The sequence below is a fragment of the Triticum aestivum genome, chromosome 7A, assembly GCF_018294505.1.
Source record: "Triticum aestivum cultivar Chinese Spring chromosome 7A, IWGSC CS RefSeq v2.1, whole genome shotgun sequence".
Lineage (NCBI taxonomy): Eukaryota > Viridiplantae > Streptophyta > Magnoliopsida > Poales > Poaceae > Triticum > Triticum aestivum.
In genome coordinates this window covers 706,991,153-707,011,312 of record NC_057812.1, presented here as the reverse complement: position 1 = coordinate 707,011,312, position 20,160 = coordinate 706,991,153, and the positions used below count along the sequence as shown (strand labels likewise).

General features: G+C 46.0%; 1 protein-coding gene and 1 pseudogene across 2 annotated transcripts; one reads left to right on the top strand and one right to left on the bottom strand.

The window, feature by feature from the left end:
- Nucleotides 1–631: 631 nt before the first annotated feature.
- On the top strand, nt 632–4,528 carry LOC123149542 (protein FAR1-RELATED SEQUENCE 6). 2 transcript variants are annotated; one of them, XM_044569224.1, is made up of 5 exons: nt 632–913; nt 995–1,115; nt 1,447–3,737; nt 3,830–3,901; nt 4,007–4,528. In XM_044569224.1, exons 3-5 carry the CDS (start codon nt 1,470–1,472, stop codon nt 4,094–4,096), a joined length of 2,430 nt encoding a protein of 809 aa, XP_044425159.1. In that variant the 5' UTR covers nt 632–913; nt 995–1,115; nt 1,447–1,469; the 3' UTR covers nt 4,097–4,528. The 2 variants fall into 2 exon arrangements, with proteins under 2 accessions (XP_044425159.1, XP_044425160.1); XM_044569225.1 differs by having other exon boundaries at nt 635–885.
- A 641-nt stretch (nt 4,529–5,169) lies between these two features.
- LOC123153809 (putative receptor protein kinase ZmPK1) lies at nt 5,170–7,524 on the bottom strand (annotated as a pseudogene).
- Nucleotides 7,525–20,160: the final 12,636 nt, after the last annotated feature.

Sequence of the window (20,160 nt, the reverse complement as noted above, 5' to 3'; positions counted from 1 at the left end):
ACTACCTTTTGCCTACCTTCACCACGGATTAATACAATGCCTCAAAGGCTTTATTACAACTAGAGCTAGCTACTACTACGACTACAGAGGAGTGTGAGGGCTTCGGTGCTTGGATGCTGCCATGCTCTGGAGTCTGGTGTTGTGTGTGTGTGTGTATGTGTCACACCGCTCAGTCCTCCTCCTTTTATAGCGCGCAAGGGATGCTGGATGCTCCCTTCTTTATTCATCCACGACATAGCTGGAGCCTAGCGTATCCCGTAGCTTGGCACACCTCTATCCTCATGCACTGCTGAAGTGCGTCAATGTTTGCACCATCAGGCCTTGCGTGACTCCTGTGCCTGCGCATGTCGTCCAGCTCGAAGCACGCGCCGTTGGCATCTCCATCGACCGTCTCAGCAAGCGCTACCTCGCCCGGCTCCCACATAGCTGATGATAAGCCCCTCCTTTGCTCTCTTGGCCTCCTTGCTTGCTTGCGAGCCCCTCCTCTGAATTTGGTTGGTTGGTTGCTTTCTTTCTTCAGCAAGCCAACAAACAGGGAGTGCCGCGGCCCACCCTGGGATTTTGGGCTGGTCTTTTTTTTTTGAGAATTACCAGGAGATGGGCCTGGGAGAAAAGAAGCCCAGCAAACAGCCTACGCTGGTGTCGTCTGCTTGTCCGGCCAACCCAGTCCACGGTGACTGCTGAGACGCACTGATCCGCCGCCAGCCGAGCCAGCCCGCCCGGCCGCCCGGAGCCACCGCCGGACCGCCCTGACGCCCGCTGCCTGCCTGCCTGCCCTCCCACCGCCCGGCGGCTGCTGCCCGCGCAGGCGCGTACCACTGCGCAGCAGTACGCGGAGCCTCCCTCCCTGTTAACCGAACTGCCGGAGCCGCCCAATCCGCTCAGGTGTGGTGCCCGTCTCCTTCCTATAGAGGTACCCCATCCCCCATGGTTGCTCACTTGATCTCTGATTTAGACATATTTACATCGAATTTGACACGATTTTTTGGCACAGATCTGAATTTGTCCAGGCCCGGCAGCTCCTCTAGCCTTCGCCCTCCTTGGGATTCACCAGAGTCTGGAAACTGGAGGCGTGCAGCAGCCCCGATCTCGATTTATCCAGAGACTGAAGTCAGGTAGCCAGGGAATTATTATTTGTACAACACTACATCGACACATAACATGTTCAGTTTTATTTACGGTTCGACAAATAACCTTCTCGATGTTGCAAGACTACATTTTTTGATCTATTTATATATGATATTGGTAATTACTAGAAATGTTCACATGTCACATTCGTTTCAAATCCTAGCTCCGCCACCGAGTGCCGGCAGTAGTACTCTGAAGTAATAATCATTGAAGAAAGTTGTAAAATTATTTATGAACCAAAACTGCTGTAGAAATGCTCAGCATGCTTCTTTCAACTGTATTTATACACGGTTTATGATACTGCTCATCTTCTTTCAGGCCGAATAGATTATTTGGGGCCAATGGAAGAGGAAGGCTATAGCACCGAATCATCCAATGAAGGAGACGTGCAAGAAGACGGTGACAAGGAGAAAAGCCTTGCTGAGGGCGATGTCTTTAAGCCGGTTGATATGGATCCAGAATGGATACCTAAAGTGGGGATGGTATTCGACTCAGAGGAAGACGCCTTTCAGTTCTATGTCGCATATGGATGCCACTCTGGTTTTGGTATCACAAGGAGGTCTAACAACACCTTTGATGGTTTCCGCTATCGCTCTACCTTCATATGCTCTAAAGGAGGGCAATCTAGGCTGAGATCTGGTGTGACAAGGCCTGCAAGAAAGCGGGGCACAAAGACTGGCTGCAAGGCTAAGATCATTGTCAAGGACGCCCATTTTCAGAATCGCTGGGAAGTTATTGTTCTCGAGTTGGAGCATAACCATCCACTGGATCCCGGTTCGGTTAAATATAAGAAGCATCTAGAGAACATCCCTTTCTCTCTAAATCCACCTCGTTTGTCTGAGGCGCCACAGAGTAGCTCAGTTGTTGGACATTCTAGTAGTTTTGGAGATAGTGGCATACCTTCATCTGCCCAGATTGAAATCAAGACCAAGATAGACAGAAATAGGAAACTGAAGCTTGCTGAAGGAGATTTAGAGGCATTAGTGAGTTTTTTCAACGACATGCAAGACCGAAACCCGTGTTTCTTTCACAGTTTAGACATGAATGAGCAAGGACAGCTAAGGAATGTCTTCTGGGCTGATGCCAAATCACGTAGTTCTTACAATTACTTTGGTGATGTGGTTGCTATTAATGTCACAAACTTCAGCGATCAGTATGATATACAGTTTGTGTCATTTGTGGGCACTAACCACCACGCTCAACCACTGTTACTAGGGTGTGGTTTGCTTGCTGGTAGATCTCTTGGAGCTTACGTGTGGCTTTTTGATACATGGTTAAGATGCATGAATGCCACGTCACCACCTTCAATAATTACCAACTATTGTCATGATGTTGCAATAGCTGTTAAAAAGGTTTTCCCCAATTCACGGCACCGCTTTTGCCTTCGGCACATTTTAAATGAGCTTCCTGAGAAGTTGGCCGGAATGGAAAAGAAGGATGAAGTGATTTCTACTTTCAGCACATTGGCCTATGACTCAGTTACTACTCTTGATTTTGACAAAGAGTGGCAAGAAATGACGCATCAATTTCAGTTGGAGGGAAATGAATGGCTGTCCAAATTATACGAGGTCAGGGCACAGTGGGCTCCTGCTTATGTGAAGGATTTTTTTTGGGCGGGAATGTCCGTCACAGACAGAACTGACAGTGCAACTGACTATTTTGATGGGTGGTTGACGTCTGATACATCTGTGAAAATGTTTGTTGAGCAGTATGAGGCAGCTGTTAGAACTAAGTTAGAAAAGGAAACCTATGAGGATTTGCACTCGTCTCAGATGAGGCCACAGTTGATGACTGGATTGCCTGTGGAGGAGCAAGCAGCAAAGATGTACACAATGGAGATATTTCAAACTTTCTTGAATGAATTAGGGCGTTCATTTCACTGCAACTATAGTATACTTGATCGGAGTGATTCAGTAGTTACATACATAGTATCAGAGCATGTAAATCAAACAAAGGTGGACTACAAAGTTGCTTATGACAATGCTGAAGATGACATATGGTGCTTCTGCCGCTTGTTTCAATTTAAAGGTATATTGTGCAGACATGCTCTCACTGTACTGAGGCAGGAGCTTGTACCGATGATTCCATCAAAATACATCATTCATCGCTGGTGCAAGGATTGTAAACTAACTTGTTCTTCCATGTCCCGGGACGTCTCATTAAGCAGTCAGGAATTGGGAGGTTATGATGATCTCTACAAACTAGGCCACCAATACTTTGCAGAAGTTGTGGAACTGGGTTCTGTGAACTCAGAATCAAAAGATTATGCTTTGTCAGTCATGAGGGAGATCAGGGATAAAGTGATTTCTTATGAGAAGTCACTGAGAGATCAAAGGGTTGACAGCCAAGTTTCAACTGCCAACTTTGCATATAATCCAGTGAATGAGGATTTTACTGATGATGCATTACCCATTTCTCTTAGTACGAAGGGCTGGGATCTCATGCAAGGTCAGTCAAAACGTTCTCGCAAGAAGAAACTGACGACACCAACAGTTCTTGATACCCTGAAGAAGAAAACTAAAAGGGCCTATAACAAGAGGAGGAATGCCACTGCGAACAACCTATGCACAACGGTCACCGCAACTGACAGCATAACAGAAAGCGCAAATGTATGTATTGTTACTAGGTCCACACATTTGACTAGTAATTTTTTTTCTTCATATAGTTCTTGATGATTAACATTGAAGTTTTTCCCCATTAGGTTCAGGAAGATCAAGTAAATGAGGGATGGCCATTAACATCTAGTGGTGCACCAGATACCTTCCCATACGGAGTAAGCTCAAATATACCCTTTCGAGTACCCCTGTCTGTTCTTACTGGTCTCAGTAAATTCAGATAAACTAATGCTTATTTTTCTTAAAATTTGTTTGCCTTCTAGGTGGAGACCATATCTTTCGATTTGACACAATACAACAATGCGCCAAGCTTCCATTGGCCTGAAAGCAGCAGCAGATCTCAGCTTCAGTGAAAGGAGGCAACACTTAGTTATGCGTTCATTCGAGTAGCCTGCGTTCTAACATGATCACATGACGGGCAGAGTAAGTGTTGATAGTTCAGGTCCGACCTTGTTTGCTCTGCCACTAGGAAGTTGGTGGCCGCCCGAACAACGGTGAAAAAATTCTCAAACATGGCAGAAACCAGTAAAACTACCACCGACTTCTAACCAACTTGGTCTAAATTGGTTTGGCTAATATGGGATGCCCCTGATTGTCACCTCCATGTGATGGCCCAGCTGTACGTATTCATTTCTGTTTTTTTCGCGTCCTTAGATATTTGATGTTCCATTACTTAGGTTTACTTGAATCATGTTAGGTATATCTTGAATAATTCGACCTGATGTTATCCTGTGTACCATTCATGGAGTGCATTGTTGTGTATGATTGCTTCTAGTGTGCAATTATCTCTCGTGTTTTAGCTATGTGCCAAGGAGGTTTGACCACGTTGGGTGGAATGGCCCATGCTGGCCAGGTTTGCTCGCCACCGGCCCTCTCCATACATCAGACCCAGTGGAATGGAACTGGGTTTCTTTTTCTGTCGAAGCAACTGATGCATAGGTGACCCCTTAGCATGTGTGACCATCACCAGCAAGTTCATCATACAACAGGACGAACTGATTGTATGTCCAGGCCATCCATCAGAGAGTAGTACATGTTAGTAGGTATCCCCTGCCTCCCAAGATAATGTCGACGCTTTAGTTCAAATTTCAAACTCAGTTCATCTTGTGTTTTGGGACGGAGAGAGTATATATGCCACTCCATCTTGTGTTTATTTTCTGAATTATGATCGATGTTTACCGTTTAAACGAGTCCCATTAGTAGGGAAATTTTACCATCAAGCGTTGTACGTCCAGAGAATAACAAGCAAAATTCAAAGTAGTTGAATGACAACAAAGTATCAAATGAGTGGACAGAGCCAATAAACAAACAGCTCTTGACTCAATCATATACAAGATATCCTGTTTCGCCATTTAAGTCAGGAAATCTGGTAGCAATGTGAGAAAGGTCACACAGAAGCAAAAACACATTTATATATTCAGGTCGATGTTCTCAGTTTCTCACTATCTTTTGGTCCCCCACTGTTTGCAACTGTGTTAATTACGCGGATCGAATGCCTTCATCCCTCGCAATGCAAGAGAGATTTTACAACTTCATTCATGGTTGGTCTCTTGCTTCTTTCTTCTGCGAGGCACGATACAGCAGCCGTCATCATAATTATCGCCTGATCGGTGTGGAACTGCCTATGAAGCTTCGCATCCACTATACTCGCAGCATCCCCGGTAACTAAAGCTTCCTTCACACCCCGGACAAATTGTTTCAGTTTGATAACTTTGTCATCCTTTGTGCAGCTGGAAATCCTCCTCCCAGCCACCAGTTCTAGGAGCACCACTCCGAAGCTATAGACGTCGACCTTGGCATTGATTGGCAGATTCATCGCCCATTCCGGGGCCATATAACCGGCTGTTCCTCGCATATGTGAGAAGTTGAAACTGGATCCATCTCTTTTATACAGCTTTGCTAACCCAAAGTCTGCTATCTTGGCTTCAAAATCTCGGGTCAAGAGTATGTTCTCAGGCTTCACGTCACAGTGTAGAACCCACTCAAGGCACTCGTGGTGGAGATAAGCCAGGGCCCTCGCCGATCCCAAGGCGATATGGAAACGCTCGCTCCACGTGAGCAATCTTTCCGCGCTGAACAGGTGCCTGTCCAGTGACTCATTCTCCACAAATTCATATACCAGCAGCCTGTGTTTGCCTTGTGAGCAGAATCCCCATGTGCGAACCAGGTTCATGTGATTGATCCTCCCGATCACATTCGTGTCTGCCCAGAATTCCTCTTCGTGTTTGGTGACATCCATGAGATTCTTCACCGCGATGACCCTCTTATCTTTTAGCAATCCTCTGTACACAATCCCAGAGCCACCTCTTCCAACTTCTTCTCTGAACCTTCCAGTTGCTTGCTGTAGCTCTTGGTAAGTAAATCTCCTGAACTGATTTCTTAACACCGCATAACCTCCCTGTGTTGAATCTTGCACATTGCCATTCTTCCTGGAAAGGAACCACCATGTCGTCAAGATGAGAATGAGCTCCAGGGCTCCTAACAATCCAGGACATAAATAGAAATATAGCCATCTGTCCATGTGATCTGAAGGTTCATGCCTAGTCTTGGGACCAACATGGGAGCATGTGAGAGCTGATTGTGGTGATTCAGAGACCTGAATCTGAATGTCAGCAGTGAGGGGCACTTCAAGATAGACACTTCCTGGGAATGCAGGCGACTTGTAGCCATTGAACAGCAGGCCTTTAGGGTAACAAACGCCGGTTCCGGTCAGCCGGTAAGAGAAAGCGATGCAAGAGCACATGCCCAAGCAGATGTTTCTACACTCTTCAAACGAGATGGAGTCGTTGACGCCAAGATCAAAGTCGTAGAAATCGGTTTGAGGGATCTGGATGAAGCTGTACCTGTCTTGACCACAGTTGTAGCTGAACGTCGGCCTGCAGCCTTTGCTCCACACGTTTGGATTAACCATCTCGAATCCAGGAGGACACGAGCAGCGGAGTCTCGGCGAGTACTCGAAGAACCCCTTCTTCCCACATAGGCCATGCACATAGTGCATCTGCAGTATGGCTTGCCATGTGACCACCCATCTTCCACTCGACGCGTCCAGGCTGTGCATTCTGAGGTTGCCGTCGTGCTCGAGCGTCAGTCTTCTTCTGGTACCGGGAGGCCATCGGTTGAGGAGAACCAACCCTTGTCATCGAGGACTGCAAGCCTGGAATTGTTGTTGAAACTCGGGCCATCGTCGTCTTGAAACATGGTGTAGTCATCGTTTGGCCAGTAGATGCTGGAGAACTCGGGCCCGTTGTACACGAGACGAAGCCGATTGTCGTTGTCGAAGTAGAGGCTGTGGTAGCCGGAGACCAACCTGGTGTCCTTGGTCAGCTGCTGCCAAGGGAGCAAGGTGTCGGTCGGCGAGGCGAAGCTCTGCCACAGCACCGCGCCGCCCGAGTCTCTGATGACGAGGTTTCCGGTCTCCAGCAGCGCGGCCGTCGACCTGTCGTCGCCCGCGCCCCCGCTGCTCGCCCACACCGCCGAGCCGTTGGCGTCGGCCAGGACGAGGTAGCCATCGCCGTGCAGCAGCGCCTTGGACCCGTGCCCGTTCACCGGGGAATGGCGGTTCACGGACCAGACCACGGCCTTGTCGGGCGAACCAGACGGAGAAGGTGAAGGCGTTCGAGCCGACCGGGTAGAAGCCGCAGGAGAAGGTCCCGTTTGGTGAGGCGAGGAACGTGCGCTCGTAGTCCTCCACGGCGAGAGTCGAGCCGGCGCTCAACGTCGTCAGCTGCGCCGATGCAAAAGTGAGGAGCAGACTGAGGATTAGACAGGGGAACATGGCCATGGTTTTGGTTTTGGTTTTGGTTTCGATTGCCTTTGATATCTCCGGGTGCTATACTCCTATATAGTCTGCTGCCGAAGACCCGATTTGTGTGGTGGAGTCTGCTGCTACCGAAGACTCGGGTCTTCCAGTCGGACGGTGGCAGCCAGCGACCGGCGAATGTTCGTGCCCAATGGTGTTGCCTGGCTCTGTCCATGTCCATGAGAAGAAAAGTCTCTAGTCTTCTTCTAGTCTTTGCAGATTATGGAGCGAGGCGTCTGCATTATCAGCGTTCCTCTCCCACCGCTCCTCTTATCATCTTTGAGCCCTATGTCTCGGCGCTGCGGCATTCCGGAGCAACTCCTCGCTCTTGTAGGACAATGGTGATGCGGCGGTGCTCGGGGGCACGGTGGTTCGCCATGGGGGCTGACGAGTCATGGCCGTGCCGACCATGATTTTTTTGGGCCAACCGAGCTGGACCGGTCAAACTTCAGGCCGAAATATACAACTTAGCTTGTTCAGTTTACCGAGCCAAAAGCATTCGGGGCGAAATATACAACTCGACTCGTTCAATGTATACCTTGTTTACAGGAGCGGGCCGAAAATACCACTCGTCCCGTCCACCCGCCTCAACCTTGTTACATACCACTAAAAAAAATTGCTTACAATCGAAAGGCAAAACTTCATTTCTATATTTTTTTACTTTCTTACTAATAATAATAATAATATAATAATAATATATATAATTATAATTATAATTATTAATATTAATTAATATTAATAAATCAAGGTGCGTTTTTTTCGATTTTTTTATCCGTTCACCATCGAAAAGATTTTTTTCTGTTTGAGGTGGTATTAAATATTTGTCCATGCCTGTACTAGAAAATAAAAAAAGACAGAATTTCGTACATGGGTCGCCTACAGTGTGGCCCAGCAAAGCCAGCCTAGTTATTTTTGTACCCACACAGGTGGGAAAACCCTATTTATGTCACAGATTCGCACATGATGCCCAACTAGGCCTGAATCCTTTTTTTGTTATGTTTCTATTTTTCTTTTTCAGTTTCTTTCACTTTTTCATTCATATTTCTTTTGTTTTTTTCTATCAAGTTTACTTTTCTTTCTTCCTCTTTTTTCGTAAATTCAAAATTTTCAATAAAGTTCATATAATATCATAAAAAATCGAACTCAAATTTTTATAAAATGTGCAGAATTTTAAAATATATTCCGTTTTAAAGAGATGTTCAGAACATTGAAACTTTGTTCTCATTCCAAAATAGTCGCAAATTCGCACATGGCGTCCAAGCTGGGCTGAACCGTATTCTTCTTCGGGATTTTATCATTTATGCTACTGCTCCCTCCGTTTTTACTGGTCTTACTGGTCTTAGTAAGTTCATACTGGTCTTAGTAAATTCTGATGAACTAATGCTTATTTTTCTTAAATTTTGTTTGCCTTCTAGGTGGAGACCATATCTTGCGATTTGACACAATATAACAATGCGCCGAGCTTCCATTGGCCTGAAAGCAGCAGAAGATCTCAGCTTCAGTGAAAGGAGGCAACACTTAGTTACGCGTTCATTCGAGTAGCCTGTGTTCTAACATGATCACATGACGGGCAGAGTAAGTGTTGATAGGTCAGGTCCACCTTGTTTGCTCTGCTACTAGGAAGTTGGTGGCCGTCCGAACAAAGGTGAAAAAATTCTCAAACATGGCAGAAACCAGTAAAACTACCACCGACTTCTAACCAACTTGGTCTAAATTGGTTTGGCTAATATGGGATGCTCCTGATTGTCACCTCCATGTGATGGCCCAGCTGTACATATTCATTTCTGTTTTTTCACGTCCTTAGATATTTAATGTTCCATTACTTAGGTTTACTTGAATCATGTTAGGTATATCTTGAATAATTCGACCTGATGTTATCCTGTGTACCATTCATGGAGTGCATTGTTGTGTATGATTTGTTCACTAAAAACATTTGTTTGGCAGTTATCAGGTGATGCTGAGTTGCAGGCCTGCTGTGCCTCACAGCTCGTTTGCCCAATAGAATTATATAAGCAGCAAAAGCCAACTGTCATCTATTCCTGTGTTATGTTACTGCATAGTAATGCAGATATTAATCACCTCTTAATGTACTCCCTCTTGGATAATGCAAGTTGCCCACGTGTTCCTAAGTTTAACTTCGATCACAGATTTCATGTAAAATACTTCGTTTATAGTTAATCGATTATGAGTACAGAACACAAATGTTTTAATCTTGGACACATAATCATTGCATGGTTATGTATCATAATTGATCCGTTTCCTCCTTCCCTGACATATACCTTGGCCCACCCCTCTTTGCCCTCATGTCTGCCTGTGCTTTTCAACCCATCATTTCGAAATGTCATAAGTTCCTAAAGGTTGGAGGGCTAGGACCCTCTCGCTGTCCTTCTCCTTCTTGCCATTGTTCTTGACTCCTTCGCCACATATTGTATGTCAATCTTTGTTACCCAAAAAGGTCCCCAAAGCAGTAGATGCAATTTGTCGGGCCTTCTTCTAGACGGCGGAGGATACTTGTAACATTGCAAAATGCTTGATTACTTACCATTGTATAGATATAGATATAGATATATATATACAATACAGGTATAGCATAGACTCCTATTAGAAGATATTGATATAGCTAGAATAGACAGTTATGGATATAGATAGATTTGGACTGAGCCACCAAGGCATATTTTACATGGCCTGTGTTTTCCTTACTCCAACTATCTGATTCTCTTGCTGCTGCACAGCCGTTACTAGGCCACTAACTAGTACTTCACTGTACCATGCCAATGCTAACACTTGGAGGTGTTGCTTGCAGATTTGAGCTGTTTGGGGGACCAAACCACTTTGCATCATTTCCTCTGTAGCTCAATACTATTGCAGGTCTTAACTTTGTTTCCATCACCCCGAGGCTTAAACGCTACATGGTCTAGCGTGTATCGCCAAACTCTTGGAAAGTTGGAAGTGACCCATTTAGACCTGATAGTCTGATCACTTCCTAATCACAAGACATCATCATTCAAAAATGTCTTCTTGTCTCGCTCCGAAGAGTAAACATACATAGTCTTCTTTTCAAAAGGTTTGACATATATGGTCCTGACCACCAATGCAGATAATTTGCTATCAAAATCTTAAAAAAAATGGAGTCGGTTTTAGGCAGAAGAGATTGTTTACTAGATACTCGTAACATTAGAGGACGTGTATTTAGTACTACTAGATGCGACGAGAAATCCATGATCTCCCTTTACTGTGTTTGCAGGACTATATGGACGACATGGAGGAAGTAACTCTGCCCACAGGCGAACAACACCTTACATCCGCGGTGCCGGAGAGGTGCTCTTAGCCGTTCGTAAGAAGCTCGGTGTTGGTGATGGCGAGAAGGCCTTGGGGAAGGTTCAAGTGTTGCTTCCTCGAAAAAAAGGTTCAAGTGTCGCAGACAAGTTAAACCTCGCAATCACCCAAGCCAGAATGCCCAAACTATGTGTTTTATGGATGGTCAGTTAGACCTTAGCCCATTATTGGAAGGATTCGACGATTGTAAGAATTTTTTGGTGGTAAGTTACCCACAACAATGACCGATGATCTTATTCTTTGTGTGGATATAGCCGTTTCCTCATATCAACTCCGTTCCCATAATAGATGGTTTGTGATTGGGATGTTTTTTTTTGCGAGATTTGTGATTGGGATGTTAAACATATTGTAACGTGACAAACTATGTCACGCATATAATTCTCTCTCCCTCTTATTCCTTCTTGTAGCCCAAGTCATATCTGTAGACTGTAGACTAGATAGATTAGGGGCAGTGCTACGCTTCCGCCGGGTGATAAACTGGTTAGATCAGCCGCCGATGTTTATCCCGCGTACCATTCATGGAGTGCATTGTTGTCATGTTGTGTATGATCTCTTCAATAAAAACATTTGTTTGGCAGTTATCAGGTGATGCTGCGTTGCAGACCTGCTGTGCCTCATAGCTCGTTTGCCCAATAGAATTATATAAGCAGCAAAAGCCAACTGTCATCTATTCCTGTGTTATGTTAGTGCATGTTAATGCAGATATTAATCAGCTCTTAATGTACTCCCTCTTGGATAATGCAAGTTGCCCACGTGTTCCTAAGTTTAACTTGGATCACAGATTTCTTGTAAAATACTTCGTTTATAGTTAATCGATTATGAGTACAGAACACAAAAGTTATAATCTTGAACACATAGTCATTGCATGGTTATGTATCATAATTGATCCGTTTCCTCCTTCCCTGACATATACCTTGGCCCACCCCTCTTTGCCCTCATGTATGCCTGTGCTTTTCAACCCATCATTTCGAAATGTCATAAGTTCCTAAAGGTTGGAGGGCTAGGACCCTCTCGTTGTCCTTCTCACCATTGTTCTTGACTCCTTCGCCACATATTGTATGTCAATCTTTGTTACCCAAAAAGGTCCCCAAAGCAGTAGATGCAATTTGTCGGGCCTTCTTCTAGACGGCGGAGGATACTTGTAACATTGCAAAATGCTTGATTACTTACCATTGTATTGATATAGATATAGATATATACAATACAGGTATAGCATACACTCCTAGAAGATATTGATATAACTAGAATAGACAGTTATGGATATAGATAGATTTGGACTGAGCCACCAAGGCATATTTTATTACATGGCATGTGTATTCGTTACTCCAACTATCTGATTCTCTTGCTGCTGCACAGCCGTTACTAGGCCACTAACTACTTCACTGTACCATGCCAATGCTAACACTTGGAGGTATTGCTTGCAGATTTGAGCTGCTTGGGGGACCAAACTAGGGCTGGACAAAAAGCTTGAAGCTCGGTGAGTCTAATGAGCGCTCACCTGCTCGACTCGTTTGAGCTCGGCTCGTTTTCTTAATGAACCGAGCCGAGCAGCAATTTTTGCTCGTTAACACTAACGAGTTAAGCGATCGAGATTGCGATTTTCGTGAGCTACTCGTTAAGCTCGGTAGTAGCGTGATTTTGTTCATTAAAGAGAATTTTTCGGTGACTTCGATCACTCATAAGTCTATGGACGGGCTATTTCCCACATTCACATCTTTCTCGTCTTCCCATATTCTTGATTTATTGAATCATACTGGCTGGACCTATCTATGTTTGTAATTACATGCATGTGATGTATCTTATCTACTAATGCATTTTTCTAACGAGCTTAACAATCTCACGAACATGTAATGAACTGAGCCAATCTTTATATTTAGCTCGTTATCCTTAAAATAACGAGCTTAACAATCCGAGCCTTAACGTTCATGAACCTTAACGAGCCGAGTCTTAACAAGCCGAGTAGCTCGTTAGTCCAGCCCTAGACCAAACCACTTTGCATCATTTCCTCTGTAGCTCAATACTATTGCAGGTCTTAGCTTTGTTTCCATCACCCCGAGGCTTAAACGCTACATGGTCTAGCGTGTATCGCCAAACTCTTGGAAAGTTGGAAGTGGCCCATTTAGACCTGATAGTCTGATCACTTCCTAATCACAAGACATCATCATTCAAAAATGTCTTCTTGCCTCGCTCCGAAGAGTAAACATACATAGTCTTCTTTTCAAAAGGTTTGACATATATGGTCCTGACCACCAATGCAGATAATTTGCTATCAAAATCTTTTAAAAAAATGGAGTCGGTTTTAGGCAGAAGAGATTGTTTACTAGATACTCGTAACATTAGACGATGTGTATTTAGTATTACTAGATGCGACGAGAAATCCATGATCTCCCTTACTGTGTTTGCGGGACTATATGGACGATGTGGAGGAAGTAACTCTGTCCGTAGGTGAACAACAGCTTACATCCGTGGTGCCGGAGAGGTGCTATTAGTCGTCCGTAAGAAGCTCGGTGTTGGTGATGGCGAGAAGGCCTTGGGGAAGGTTCAAGTGTTGCTTCCTCGAAAAAAAGGTTCAAGTGTTGCAGACAAGTTAAACCTCGCAATCACCCAAGCCAGAATGCCCAAACTATGTGTTTTATGGATGGTTAGTTAGACCTTAGCCCATTATTGGAACGATTTGACGATTTGTAAGAATTTTTTGTGGGAAGATACCCACAACAATGACCGATGATCTTATTCTTTGTGTGGATATAACCGTTTCCTCATATCAACTATGTTTCCATAATAGATGGTTTGTGATTGGGATGTTCTTTTTTTGCGAGATTTGTGATTGGGATGTTAAACATATTGTAACGTGACTATAATTCTCTCTCCCTCTTATTCCTTCTTGTAGCCCAAGTCATATCTGTAGACTAGAGAAATTAGGGGCAGTGCTACGTCCACCACGTGATAAACTGCTTAGATCAGCCGCCTTGGTAGCCATCGGATGCTGCTAGAAATAGCCGTCTGATCTACCGTCCCAGCCAACCAAGGACCTTTGCAACAACTAGCTTGTTGCGCTCAGGGGCTTTGCAACAAGGGCCTTTTTGCAAAGGTCCACCGAGACAACACGACTGCCCCGCCATGGCCTGAGCGCCTCGGCTGTGGAGCGCCGCTGGCCACCGGAGTTGCCGCGCCTCCTCCGACCTAGCACCCCAAGCAGTTGCCTCTACTCCAGCATGAGGGCGACGAGCTCTCACACCGGCACTCCTCTAGCGATTTCTGCAAGTAGAGCTATGTTTCTGAAACAGTCATCGTGTTTGTTACGGCATATCTCTCTCAAGGTAGTTTTGGTGATTGATGACAACATGTTTGCGGACTAATCATGTGCTTTGAATAGTTCACAGATTCACCCCTGGCACGATACGTTTTCTTCCCTTCGGAGTGTCCTTCAAGACGGTGTAGCTCTTTCGTTTCTCTCTCGGTGGACTAGTTGCGTAGAGGGCACCGTACTATCAAGAGGGGGTCCGCTGAGGTGTTGCATGGGTGGAATCAACACGTACACATCAGCTTCTCACCCTCCGAGCTTTTCCATTCCATTGAAGAGATCTCTCCGCTTTTCTTTGTCCTGTCTGGGTCCCAGCGGTAGTACCGCGCAACCCAGCCGTAGTACCGCTGAGGAGCCACAAGCGGCAGTACCGCTCCACAGCGGTAGTACCGCCCGTGACTCCACAACAGTAGTACTGCTGGGGTGCCTGGCACCACCGCCTCATCCTCAGCATCTTTGGAGAGATTCTCTCTCTCTCTTCAGTGTCCCAGCGGTAGTACCGCACTACCAGCGGTAGTACGGCCGAAGGGTCACAAGCGGCAGTTCCGCTCCATAGCGGTAGTACCGCCCGTGACCCTGCTGCCGTAGTACCGCTGGGCTGTCTGGCTCCTACCGCCTCAACTCGAGGGGTCTTTTTCTTGTGTCGGGTTTTGCGGCACTAGTTGCGGTTGTAGAGGCAGTAGTACCATTTCAGGAGTGGTAGTAGCGCCCCTACCACCGCGGTAGTACCGCGTTGGGTCCTATTCCCTACTAGTCTCCTCTGCGCGGCAGTGCCGCTGGCTGGTGCGGCAGTACCGCTGACCTAGCGGTAGTACCGCCCCCTCTTAGCGGTAGTACCGCCCTGTGCGGGGCTGGTTGGTGAGGGGCAACGGTTGGATTGTCGCCCCCACTATAAAAAGGGGTCCCCTTCTTCCCTTTGACCTACCTCTTCCCCCCTCAAGCTCCATTTATTGCTCAAGCTCCATTAAATACTCCAAGCTCCATTTTCGCCCGATCTATCTCTCTAGCTAATCAAATTTGTTGATTTGCTTGGGAGTGGTTGAGAAGGCCCCGATCTACACTTCCACCAAGGGATTTTCGATTCCCCCACTCATCCCTAGCGGATCTTGTTACTCTTGGGTGTTTGAGCACCCTAGATGGTTGAGGTCACCACGGAGCCATATTCCATTGTGGTGAAGCTTCGTGGTTTTGTTGGGAGCCTCCGATTAAGTTGTGGAGATTGCCCCAACCTTGTTTGTAAAGGTTCGGTTGCCGCCTTCAAGGGCACCAATAGTGGAATCACGGCATCTCGCATTGTGTGAGGGCGTGAGGAGAATACGATGGCCCTAGTGGCTTCTTGGGGAGCATTGTGCCTCCACACCGCTCTAACGGAGACGTACTTCCCCTCAAAAGGAAGGAACTTCGATAACACATCCTCGTCTTCACCGGATCCACTCTTGGTTATCTCTTACCTTTACTTGTGCAAGCTCTTTAGTGTTACTTCTCTTGCTTGCTTGTATGCTTGTTGTTATTGCATCATATAGGTTGCTCACCTAGTTGCACATCTAGACAACCTACTTTGATGCAAAGTTTAATTTGGTAAAGAAAAGTAAAAATTGATAGTTGCCTATTCACCCCCCTCTAGTCAACCATATCGATCCTTTCAATTGGTATCAGAGCCTCGTCTCTTTATTAAGGACTTTACCGTCCAAAGAATATGGTTGATACCGTAGACGGTGTGGAGGAACACTCCGATGTGAATCCGATCTCGTCTACGGGCGATGGGGGAACCTTGGTCTCTCGTGAGGAGTTCAATGTGGCCTTAGAAACATTGAAGACCTCCATGACGACCGAGGTTAAACGCATGTTTACTAAATTTCTTGAGGGGCTTAAACTTTCCACCGCACCGTTGAAAGTGGGTGATCCCACCAACAAGGTGACGAATGTTATCCCTGACAAGGGGGAAGCTAGTAGTGAAAAGGCTCCATCTTCTAGTGGTAAAAATGGCACCGGCATCTTTGCTCATGTAGAACCACCACTTGTTTATGGTGGACTGGTTCCTTCTACTCATTTGAATCATGCCGGTCCTCCCCCTAAGATTGTGAAAAATGAGGACTTTGATTCTTGGGTTTACCGCTTTAAATGTCATTTAAATCATGTGAACACTAACATTTGGAGAATCATTGAAGAAGGTTTTTATCCGCATGATCCAAGCAACTTCACTCCTCGAGAAGCCGTGGATAATCAATTCAATGAGAATGCTCTCTTCATCATTCAAGATGCAATTCCACCCGAAGACCTACCTCATCTTCGTCCCTTCGCCTTGGCCAAAGATGCATGGCATTGTGTTGTCTCTCTCTACTGGGGAAGCGCAAGCATTCAACGCTCCAACTATGAAGTGGTGCAAGATGAGGCCGATGAGTTTGCTATGAAAGAAGATGAAGAACCTCGTGAGCTTTATCGGAGAGTAACCAAACTCGCGGTCTCACTACGAGATCACGGGAGCAAGGACACGGATGAAAATTGGATCAAGCGCAAATTCCTCAAGGCAATGATGCCCTACCACAAGGCCATGTCCTCCGTCATTCGTCAAAGACCGGACTTCCACACTTTGACCTCAAGCGAAGTGTTGGATGAGTTTGTGGCCATGAACATTTTGGACAAGACCGCCGACAATGCGGTGCTCCGTTCTCAACGGGCAAAGAAGCCTAACCTTGCATTGAAGGCCAAGCTCACCGTTGAAGAAGAAGAAGAGGAAGAAGAGGAGAGCAACCCCGAAGATACGAAGTATGCATATCATGAACACATGGCACTTGCTTCAAGGCAATTTTGGAGCAAGAAAAACTCGAGGCCAAACTTTAGCAAAAACAACTCGAGTGGCACGAGGGGCAAGCAACGTGTAAGGACTTGCTACAATTGCGGCAACGTGAGTCATTTTGTTGCGGAATGCCCGTATGAGAAGAGGGAAGACAATGGTGGCAAGCTCATCCGAAAGGACAAGGCCAAGTCGTTCCCCAACAAGAACAACTTCACAGAGAAGACTCCTCCCAAGGCGTTTGTGGTACAAGAAGAGTACAATGAGGATGATGACGATGATGAAGATGATGAGTCGGTTGCCATGGCCTCCGTTGCCATTGCGATGACTTCACGGGTGTCCCTCTTCGACTCACCCAATGAGAGCATCGCCGCCAAGTGCCTCATGGCTAAAGCCACCAACAAGGTAACCCCCAACATCAAAACTACCATCATTAATCATCCTTCTACGACGGATAGCATTAATGAACTTGAGGGAGCTAATGTGGAGGCTAACAAGTTTGAGGCCTTTATGGGCAAACTCAAGGGAAAATCCAAGAAGCACTTTGTTGCTCTCCTGGAACAACTTGGTGAAGCCAATGACATGATCGAGGCTCACGAAGACACCATCACTAAGATGGAAGGGCATAGTCGTGACTATGTCGATGAGATTTCAGATCTTTCCAATGCTCTTGAGGAAGAGCGTGGTCTTCGTTTGGCTCTTGAGGAGTCACATAACGTTGATCATGCTAAGTTAAAGAAAGATTATGATCATGTCCTCATAGTTTCTCATGTGCTAAACTCCGAGAAGGCCGAACTTGAGGTTGATCTTGCTAGACTCAAAGAGGAGTTTGATCTACTTGACAAGGCTCACAAGGTCTTGAAGGGTGCTCATGCTAGCCTCAAAGAGTCTCATGATCAACTTCAAGTAAAGCTAACCAAGGAAAAAGCCACTTTCCCTCGTATGATGTTAATTGATAATGCAAATGCTACTAACCCGTGTTGTGAGCATGTGCATCTCTTTGAGGAGAACGCTAAGATAAAGGGGCAACTTGAGAGAGGTCTTGCGACTTGCATACAAGGCAAGAAGAACCTCAACGATCTCTTGATCAACCAAAAGGGAGTTGTGGCCAAGGAAGGGGTTGGGTACGTGCCCGACTCCAAGAACAAGAAGAAGAATGACAAGACCAAAAGACCACCTCCTCTCATGCAAACCTTTGTGAAGGAGGGAGAGAGTGCCTCCGAGGAGAAGAAAAATAACACTGCAAAGGGCGGCAATGTCAAGAAGGGCAATGCCACCCCTCCCAACAAAGCCGGCGATTTTAACCCTTCTTATGTGTTATGCCGTGCTAGTGATGGGCATGTTTATGCCAAATTTGTTGGTTCTCTTCATGAGTACATTGAATGGTCTATTTGGGTTCCAAAGACCCTTGTTACTAACATCAAAGGACCCATTACAAAATGGGTACCTAAAACCAAGCATTGATCTCTTGTAGGTGTTTGCTTCCGGTGGTGGATCATGGTTGCTCGATAGCGGAGCTACAAATCATATGACCGGAAGCAAGGACTTGGTGGTGAACGTGCACAAGGTTCCATCTATGCCCACCAATATCGAGTGGGGTGACGCCTCATCTTCTAAGGTATTGGGACTTGGCAAGGTGGTCATCTCTCATGATCTCACGATCGAGAAGGTCATGCTTGTTGAGTCCCTTGCATACAATTTACTTTCCGTTCGTCAACTTGCAATCATGGGCTTTGACACTTTCTTTGATATCGATACCGTGGCCCTCTTGTGGAGCAAGACTCTTAAAGTAACCTTTGTTGGGCATGTCGAGAACGGTCTATATGTGATTAACTTTTCGGAGCGACCCACTAAGACCGCGACATGCCTAATGGCTAAAGTTGATGTGGGATGGCTTTGGCATCACCATTTAGCCCATGTCAATATGAGATCTTTGCAAAGTCTCTTCAAGGGGGACCACGTCCGTGGACTAACGAATGTTAGTTTTGCTAAAGATCGTGCTTGCAGTGCCTGTATCGAAGGAAAGCTACATGAGAAGGCTCACCCTCCCACGACTATCATTTATTCGAAGAGGCCTTTGGAGCTCCTTCACATGGATCTCTTTGGGCCTCCATCCTTCGATAGTCTTGGAGGTAGGAAGTATTGCTTGGTGATTGTGGATGACTACTCAAGGTACACGTGGGTGTATTTCTTCAAGAGGAAGAGCGAGACCCAACAAACCGTCATTGACTTTGCAAATGAAGCATAACATCAACACAATGCAAAGATCTTGACAATAAGAAGTGACAACGGCACCGAGTTCAAGAACTACACCTTGGATGAATTTCTTAGTGATGAGGGAATCAAGCATCAATATTCCGCACCCTACACCCCTCAACAAAACGGTGTTGCGGAGAGGAAGAACCGGACGTTGATGGATGCGGCAAGGACCATGATGGCGGAGTTCAAGTCTTCGTACAACTTTTGGGCCGAAGCCATCAACACCGCGTGTCATGCATCCAATCGGCTCTACCTCCGCAAGGGCTTGAACAAGACTCCATATGAGATACTCACCGGTAACAAGCCCAATCTCAAGTACTTTCGGGTATTCGGGTGTAAGTGTTTCATTCTCAAGAAAGGTGTTCGGTTTTCTAAATTTGAGGCTAGAGCTTATGAGGGCATATTTGTTGGTTATGCTACAAACTCTCATGCTTACCGTGTCCTCAATAAATCCACGGGACTTATTGAGGAGACATGTAACGTGGAGTTTGATGAGAATAACGGCTCCCAAGTGGAGCAAAGTGACACTTGTGATGTAGGTGATGAAATTCCTCCCCAAGCCATAAGAAGAATGGGTGTTGGCTTTATCCTACCCATTGAGGAATCCCTTGTGGCCGAAGGAGAAGAACAAAGCTCCACTCAAGTGGAGCCATCACCAACCCAAGGCCCACACGCTTCCGAAGAACAACATGAAGGCCCTCATCCTCAAGAACATGACCAAGGACAAGATCGCGCTCAAGACGGTGTTGACACATCAAGTGATGCCCAAGGTCAAGTTCTCTCCTCCGAGCAAGGTCAAGAACAAGAACAAGCCCAAGACGACGCTCAAGATGATCAAGTGACCACTCCTCGTCTCACCCCCGAGGAGGAATTAGAGCGCCGTGCCGCCAAGGTTGCTTCCAAGCTCTCCATCAAGGATCATCTC